We start from the raw sequence: 8836 nt of genomic DNA on the forward strand, positions 1-8836 counted from the left end.
TTTTGCCTTCCTGATTTCCCTCTTAAGTATACTCCTACTTTCTTTATACTCTTCTAAGGATTCACTCGATCTATCCTGTCTGTACCTGACATACGCTTCCTTCTTTGTCTTAACCAAACCGTCAATTTCTTTAGTCATCCAGCATTCCCTATACCTATCAGCCTTCCCTTTCACCCTGACAGGAATATACTTTCTCTGGATTCTTGTTATCTCATTTCTGAAGGCTTCCCATTTTCCAGCCGTCCCTTTACCTGCGAACATCTGCCTCCAATCAGCTTTTGAAAGTTCTTGCCTAATACCGTCAAAATTGACCTTTCTCCAATTTAGAACTTCAACTTTTAGATCTGGTCTATCCTTTTCCATCAGTATTTTAAAATGAATAGAATTATGGTCACTGGCTCCAAAGTGTTCCACCATTGACACCTCAGTCACCTGCCCTGCCTTATTTCCCAAGAGTAGGTCAAGTTTTGCACCTTCTCTAGTAGGTACATCCACACACTGAATCAGAAAATTGTCTTGTAAACACTTAAGAAATTCCTCTCCATCTAAACCTTTAATTAGTAATAATTACTGTATCAGATCAGTTAAGTTTTCCGATAGTTAAATGCTATTTTCTTTTGTTATTGTTTGAATTGCAATGTTTAAATAAATTCTGTTTTGCTTAAAGCCAAGTGGTTTCACCAACTGCACCACACCTAGAACACCCACTTCACATTTGCTTTAAAATTAGAAAAAGTTAGCAATTGGGGGGTGGGGGGAGGGGAGGGGAGGTCTGGCCTCTTTCCTAACATGGGTGATGACCATCATTACTTGTCGGAGTTGAGCAATCAGCCATCCTAAACTTGTACTGTCACACCAAAGGTTTGTGCGTGGGAACTCCAGGTTCCTCTGTTCCTGCAACCATTTTTAAGGTTAGGCATGTTCTTACAGAGTGGCAGAGTTGGCTCGAGTTGCCCAACAGTACATTCCTATTTCTTCCATCTTATTGCACTGTTTAGAATCATAGAATCCCTACAGTGTGGAAACAGGCCATTTGGCCCAGCAAGTCCACACCGACCATCTGAAGAGCAACCCACCCAAATCCATTCCCCAACTCTATTACTCTACATTTCATCAGACGAATGTACCTAACCAACACATCCCTTAACACTATGGGCAATTTAGCATGGCCAATCCACCTAATCTACACATTTTTGTACTATGGGAGGAATCCAGAGCACCCAGAGGAAACCCACACAGACATGTGTGAAACTGAATAAAGATTCGTGCACCTTGTGTCTCACACATGCACACACAACATGGGTGCTGGGGAATAAATAAGCACTACTGCAGTTAGGCAGTAATGTGGGGGTAATAGAAAAAAAGAAAAAAGTTCTAAAATAGAAGAACAAAAATTTAAAAAGGAATCTGGATGTATCATCTTGTATTAAACTGCATCTACCATGTGTTCTCCCATCTCAAGAGTCTCTGATCCCATTCAACCTGCTGGAGTATAACCTGGTGTGTGGTCTTAATCTGTCAATCCTAATCGTTGTCTTCAATGGAAAAGTCCCGCCCACACTCAGTCCGATTGGTTGGAGGACCGATGACACCCACCTGCTCCTCCAGGCCCGTTCCCTCTTCCTATTGGTCTGGAGCTGCCGTCGATCAGTCGGGCCCGCACATCGCAGGTGGAGGCATGCGCAGTGCTGGCGTTGGGGCTGCGCTTAGGTGGCCTCGTGGAAATGTCCGAAATACAGTGGAAGCCGTTGGGCTGACAGAGAGGGATGGAGTCAGCGGGCGTGTCGGGAACCTCCATGCCAACATTGAGACTTTCCACTCCAAACGAGAAGCGAGCGGTAGGACCTTTGAATCAGCGGCGGCTGCTCGGGTTTTTTAATCTCTCGGACTGAAGGCCCCGGGTGAACAACTGCCATCTTTAGAGCGAAAGGCGCATGCGCAGCGTTGCTCGCGCGTCAGCCCCGCCCTCCTTGTGCACTCTGATTGGAGACGCGTCTGCCAATAATGGAGTTGGGTCTCCGCCATCATTGATACTATTGGTGTAGAGGTTCTGTCATTCATTACCCCAGGCGCTGCGAGCTGGAGCATGTGCAGTGAGATGGCCCACAAAAGGAAACTGGCGCAGGCCATTCAGGCCATCAAGGCTATTGCGTGGCTGATTTTCTACCTCACTACACTATCGTATACCTGGTCTGTCCATGCTCCTTTACCCTCCTAAAAAAAAAAGTCAATTCTGAAATATATTCAGTGACTCCACTGCCTTCTGTGGTGGCTATTACACTGGTTCACCATTATCTGAGTGAAGACATGTTTCTTAATCTAGTCCAAAATGGCCTACCATGCAGACTGAGACCTCTTGGACTGGACCCTCCCCGGTCAGGTTAGAGATGATCCCTACACTCAGCCTGCCCAGGCTTGTCAAGAGGTTTATATGAGTCGATGAAATACTCTCCCTATCTGACTACAGGCTTCATGCATAGGTGGGGTGCCACTTGTTTTTCACCTCTGCAGCCAACTGAGAGAGTGATGAAATTAGCAGCTGGTCTGGAGGGGTCAGATATACTTTGTGGAGCTGCACCCCCTGATTCAGAGTAGACATCTGCTTGTTCACAACCGTGACTCTTCATCCTCCCCCCTGGGAACAGGCCGAGAGGAATGATCCGCTTCCTGTTTCAGCAAGTGGAGGATGGTTTAAATCACACAATAGGGGGTCGAGGGCTAGTAAGTAAGATGGTACATTGTAGAGGAGGATCACAATAAAGATCTGAGATCATTGGTGAGGAAAGAAACCCGAGGACGTTGATTTTATTCTTAGGCTGAGAATTCTTAGGTTGATTTTATTCTTAGTGATTTTATTCTTAGGCTGCAGACGAGCTTGGGAACTGAACCCACGTAGAGGAAAGAGATTGAAAAATCTGGGAGTTGCGGACACAAATGGTGGCGATGGATTTCAGCAGGGAGGAGGGAGAGTGTATGGAACAGGGATTTATAACTTCCTTTACAGTTCAATCATTCTCTTTTACTCTTTCAAATCAATTTCACAGGCTTTTGAAAGGAGAAGATATTTACCCAGGAAACCCAAAACAACCATCACTTAATTGATGGGATCACTCACTTTACCGTAAGAAGACTACTGTACAATTGTGAACATGGAATCAAACCGCACCATTCAAAAGAATGAGAAACCATACACCTGTTGTGTGTGCGGCCGAGGTTTCAGCCATTCATCTGGCCTGTCTAGGCACAAGCGCAGTCATACTGTGGGGAAGCCATGGAAATGTGCAGACTGTGGAAAGGAATTCAATTACCCATCAGAGCTGGAAATTCATCGTCGCAGTCACACTGGCGAGAGGCCATTCACGTGTTCTGCCTGTGGGAAGGGGTTCACTGCATTGTTCGGCCTTCAATCACACCAGCGAATTCACACTGAGGAGAAGCCATTCATCTGCGCTTTCTGTGGGAAGAGGTTCAGGCAATCATCTGCCCTTACTGTACACCAACGAGGACACACTGGGGAGAGGCCCTTCACCTGTTCTGTGTGTGGGAAAGGATTTACTCATTCATCTGTACTATTGAAACATCAGCGAGTTCACACTGGAGAGAGACCATTCATCTGCTCTGAGTGTGGGAAGGGATTTGCTCAATCATCCCAGTTGCTAACTCATCAGCGCATTCACACTGGAGAGAGACCATTCACTTGCTCCCTGTGTAGGAAGGGATTCACTCAGTTAGCCAATCTGTTGACACACGAGAGGGTTCACAAATGATTATAAGGATTGGATTCTACTATTATTGTTGCTGTTAATCACTCCCAGGACCAAACTGTGTTCATTGTGACAATTAGACTTTGTTTCTGCTAATGATAAACCCTGTTGGAGGTATAGATGATTGTCTTCCTAAGATGCAATGTTCCTTTAAAAATCACCGTCTTCTGATCTTTCCGCACAATTCATGGCATTTCATCAGAAATGATTTTAGAACGATGTTATGGACTTTTACTTCCACTCTAAATTGATCTTTTGTATGAATTTTACAATTCAGTGCCAGAAAGGTTTCACTGATTAACATCTCAAATCAGCATGTGCTGATGAATCGTTGCTGACAATTCTGACTGACTTGCACGTTCCACACAGCGGGCCCTCCATTATCCAAGAGAAAGCAAGGAGAATTGTTGGAGAATCAAGCATATCCGTTAGAAATTAACACGAGAAATAGGATTAGAGCATGGACATTCAGCTCTTCAAGCCTGCTGTGCCACTCAACATGATTATTATTTTCTACTTCATTTTTCTGCACTATCCTTATTTCCCTGGATGTCTTTAATATGCAGAAATCCAAAGATCTCAGTCTTGAACACATACTCAATGAATGAGTCTGCACAGCCCTTTGAAGCAGGGAATTCCAAAGATTACCATTCCGAGTGAAGATATTCCTCCTCATCTCCATCCTTTATGGCCTGTGCCTTTTCTGAAACTGTGTCCCCGTGTTCAATTGTAAGCCCTGAAACAAGATAATCGTGCTGTATAACTATGATTCTAACAATACTTTGATTACGAAGACTATTAGGACAATTATTTCACAGTCCCTATATGAAGCAACTAAATGGGTAAGAGTTAAAACTGGCCGCCAAGAGACTGGAAAGAGATTTCACAGTGATCCACGATGGCTTCAACCCAATTCCCACATTCTGTCTCACACAGTAACTATTAGAAGAGACACTGCCATCTGCTATAGAGGTCAACATTCTGCATTGTCTTTCATCCTCTGGAATCGGAAAACTGTTCTCATCTGTCATGGTTCGTATGTCTTTTTTTCTGGCTGTTTAACTCCTATATCAAATTTAATCTGTTGTTCTTAATAAACCAGTTTGAAATCACTGATAAGCTCTACCCCTTTTACAGTAATCTGATACTTCTGGACCTTAATTTTGCAAATAGTTTAGGACTGAGATCATAGTGGTGGAGACCAGAGGCCTGAGAAATAACAATCTCAGTTACACACAGGTGGAGACATTCTTAAGGAAGGTCAGGTGTGTACAATGACATTGGCACAATACAGGAAAGACGGATGGGACAGTCTGAGAGAGGAAACAGGTACGCAGCAGGGCAGAGGTTTCCTGAGGACCGTAGAAGAGTTTGATGGGGATTATGCGTATATTCTTGATGGGCTGTGTAATAAAGTGCAGAAAGGCAAAATGCATTTGAAGAAGGCGCAGATTCGTTGGCCCGTGGCGCATGTGAGAATGTGTCACAGCGGAATATAAGGGAGAGAAGTTGTAAAAAGAAAGTGATGGTTGGCAGGAAAACATTGCTGTCCTGAACCATCAGTTACCCTGGGAACAGGAAGCACATGACAGAGAGAATTATACAGCTTTAACAAAAAGGAGCAGAGACTTACCAACAGAATATCAAACTGTGTGAGGGGTTAGGAGAGGCAAGATCTGGTTGGTATGGACTAATTGGACCAAAGGGTCTGTTTCTGTGCTGTACATCTCTATGACTGTAGAAGCAGAACACCCCCTGAATTTTGTTCCAATTCAAGAAGTTCAGACACAGCTCAGCTAGCAGGAGGCACTGTCTCCAAAACAAGTGCAGGTAACCTATGGACCTTGATGGGACAATATAGTACAGTCAGCTCCCCCTCTCCAGTGTAATCAGGAAATGTGTGTGTGTGTGTGTATACACATGTGTACACACTGGGGTGAGACGACAGGTCACCACTTTGACCATGGACAGCGCCTGGTCCCCTGTGTATATTTTACCACAGTCCATATAGAATCATACAGCTCGGCAACGGACTCTTCGGTCTAACCAGTCCATGCCAAACATAATCCGAAATTAAATTAGTTCCACCTGCCTGCTTCTTGCCTATATCCCTCCAAACATTTCTTATTTGTGTACATATCCAAATGTCTTTTAAATGTTGTAACTGTACTCACATCCACCACTTCCTTCAGTCCAACCCGTCCATGCTGACCAGATATTCCAACCCAATCTTATCCCACCTGCCAGCACTCAGCCCATATCCCTCCAAACCCTTCCTATTCATATACCCATCCAGATGCCTTTTAAATGTTGCAATTGTACCAGCCTCCACCACTTCCTCTGGCAGCCCATTTCCATACCCGCACCACCCTCTGTGTGAAAACGTTGTCCCTTTGGTCTCTTTTATATCTTTCCCCTCACACCCTAAACCTATGCCCTCTAGTTCTGGACTCCCCCACCCCAGGGAAGAGACTTTGTCTATTTACTGTATCCATGCCCCTCATGATTTTATACACCTCTCTAAGGTCACTCCTCAGTCTCCGACACTCCAGGGAAAACAGCTCCAGCCTATTCAACCTCTCCCTATAGCTCAAATCCTCCAACCCTGGCAACATCCTTTTAGTATTTTCTGAACCCTTTCACAACATCCTTCCAGGAGGAAGGAGACCAGAATTGATAATGTTCTCCACTGAGATACAGTAATTTAAAGTATTTAACGATAACATGTACATATTAAGATGTAAATGAGATCAGTCTCTATTATTCGTTGAAGGTGTGGCTTGCTTGACCTTGATTGCCCCTTTCTGAATTGAAGGAATTGAAAACCTGGAGCCAAATCCAACAGCTGCGATAGTTTCTGGAGTTGAATAGTTGGTGGTTGCCCCCACAGGTGGACTAAAGAGAGCAGTTCTTGGCGGTGCATGAAACCGCCTTTGTTACCCTGCAGCTTGTGGCTCCTGACAACTTGATCCAGGCCAGGAATCCTGGAGCTGTTTTGTCCTGGATACTGTTGAGAAGTAGTGGCTGTTTCTAAGAACTCTGACCCCTGGTGGTCAGGTGGTTCTCCTCAAAATGGCTATCCTCAGCCAGCTTTTGTCACAAACAAAATGGCTGCAAATGTTAACTTTGATTAATCATTGTTCCACAAAGCAAAGTCAGTTACACTGGAATTCCTTGAAATATATCTTGTTCAATACTACAAAAGCTGTCAGTGATAGGGCCATACAGCTTGGAAACAGTCCCTTCGGTCTAACTTACCTATACCGACAAAGTTTTGAACTAATACTAGTCCCTTTGGCCCATATCCTTCCAAATCCAATGTCTATTAACTGTTATAACTATATCTGCATGTGCCACTTCCTCTGGCAATTAATTCCGCGTACAGACCACCACCTGTGTGAAAAAGATGCCCGTCAGGTCTCTTTTACATCTTTCCCCCCTCACCTTAAAAATATGCCTTCCATTTTTGAACTCCCCCCAACCAAGGGTCTTCGAAAGGTTCATCGTTACTGAAATTCTTGACCCTTTCAAATTAAGTCTTAAGATAACAATATATCATTGGTTACTTTTGATTGCAGTTGAATGTGCAAGAGAAGTCACATGGCCTTTGAGAGCCACTCATAAGAGTCCTTGTGTCCATTTGAAAGGCGAAGTGGTTTTCCTTGAGTTTTGGATGATGAATTGTTGTATATATTTAAGATGGCAATCAATTGATGATTGGCTACAAAAGGGATATCAGCATAATTTGGGAAGGTGGAACTGAGTCCACAACCAATCAGCAATGTTCTTATTGAATGGTGAAGACAACCTGAGAGGTCAAACAGCTTTCTCCTGATCCTTCATACTCTGTTCCTATGTCCCATGAGGAGATTTGTTATGTAAAGGGAAATCGAGTACTTGACCTGACTAGGCCTCAATTCAATCAAGTTTAGAAAAATGGAAGGAAATCTGATAGAAACATAGAAAGTTTGCAATTAATGACAGGGTAGATGCTGAAAGAACATTTCCCCTTGGTGTGAAATCGAGGACTTTGGGGGATATGAGGAGGGAGGGGGAGGCGACAATCCCAGAATAAGGGGGTGAGGGCCCTGTCACCCCACCCTGCTGGAGAATCCTCGGCTGAGGAAGAAGGTGGACATTTCGGAGGCCCACTGCCTTCCGTAGGGACTGTTCCCTCTGGGATACCCTCATCCTTCTCCAATCCCAACACATCCCCTCAGCCCCACAGCACCTTGTCCTGTAAAGTCAGAAGGTGTAACCCAGGCCAGTGTACTTCCTCCTTCCTCAACATCCAAGGCCTCGAACACACCTTCCAGGTGAAGCAGCACTTTACCTGTACTTCACTCAATCTAGTTCACTGCATTTGCTGCTCACAATGTAGTCTCTACACTGAGGAAATGAAGCGCAGACTGGGTGACCGCTTGGCAGAACACCTACATCGCTGGACTGTCAACCCAGAGATCCAGGGAATGTCCTGGGGACTTGGGTTCAAATCCTGCCACAGTAGATGGTGGAATTTGAATTCAGTTAAAAAAACAGCCAAATGGTGACCACGAGACCATTGTCAGAAAAACCCATCTGGTTCACTCATGTCCTTCAGGGAAAGGAAACTGCCATCCTTACCCTTCAGAGAAGGTCTCTGGGGCACACACACTGAACAACCCCACCGCCCTGTGGCCAAATACTTTACCTCTCCTTCCCACTCCACCAAGGACATGCACGTCCTGGGCCACCTCCACCACCAAATTCTATCCTTAAGGAAGAACACCTCATCTTCTGCCTTGCGACCCTCCAACCACACAGGATCAATGTTGATTTCACCAGTTTCCTCACCTCCCCTCCCTCACCACCAAGGACATGCACGTCCTGGGCCACCTCCACCACCAAATTCTATCCTTAAGGAAGAACACCTCATCTTCTGCCTTGCGACCCTCCAACCACACAGGATCAATGTTGATTTCACCAGTTTCCTCACCTCCCCTCCCTCAGCCCCCCCAACCTTATTCCAGATCCAACCCTCCAACTCAGCACTGCCCTCTTGAACTGTCCTACCTGTCCATCTTCCTTCCCTC

General features: G+C 45.0%; 2 protein-coding genes across 2 annotated transcripts in view; one reads left to right on the forward strand and one right to left on the reverse strand.

The window, feature by feature from the left end:
* LOC122543911 (zinc finger protein 239-like) overlaps positions 1–8836 on the reverse strand; it is a 125479-nt gene that overhangs the window by 59511 nt on the left and 57132 nt on the right. Inside the window, exon 1 of the mRNA XM_043682813.1 lies at positions 1597–1927. The gene's annotated coding sequence lies outside the window, so the exon portion shown is untranslated. Of the gene's footprint in view, positions 1–1596 lie in introns of the transcript that reaches the window.
* Positions 1–8836, forward strand: part of LOC122543913 (zinc finger protein 774-like) — a 63744-nt gene that overhangs the window by 40289 nt on the left and 14619 nt on the right. The window contains exon 3 of the mRNA XM_043682821.1: positions 3242–4796. Within this exon, the coding sequence (XP_043538756.1) occupies positions 3242–3767 (526 nt within the window). The 3' untranslated portion in view covers positions 3768–4796. The remainder of the gene's footprint in view (positions 1–3241; positions 4797–8836) is intronic.

The sequence above is a fragment of the Chiloscyllium plagiosum genome, chromosome 45, assembly GCF_004010195.1.
Source record: "Chiloscyllium plagiosum isolate BGI_BamShark_2017 chromosome 45, ASM401019v2, whole genome shotgun sequence".
Classification (NCBI taxonomy): Eukaryota; Metazoa; Chordata; class Chondrichthyes; order Orectolobiformes; family Hemiscylliidae; genus Chiloscyllium; species Chiloscyllium plagiosum.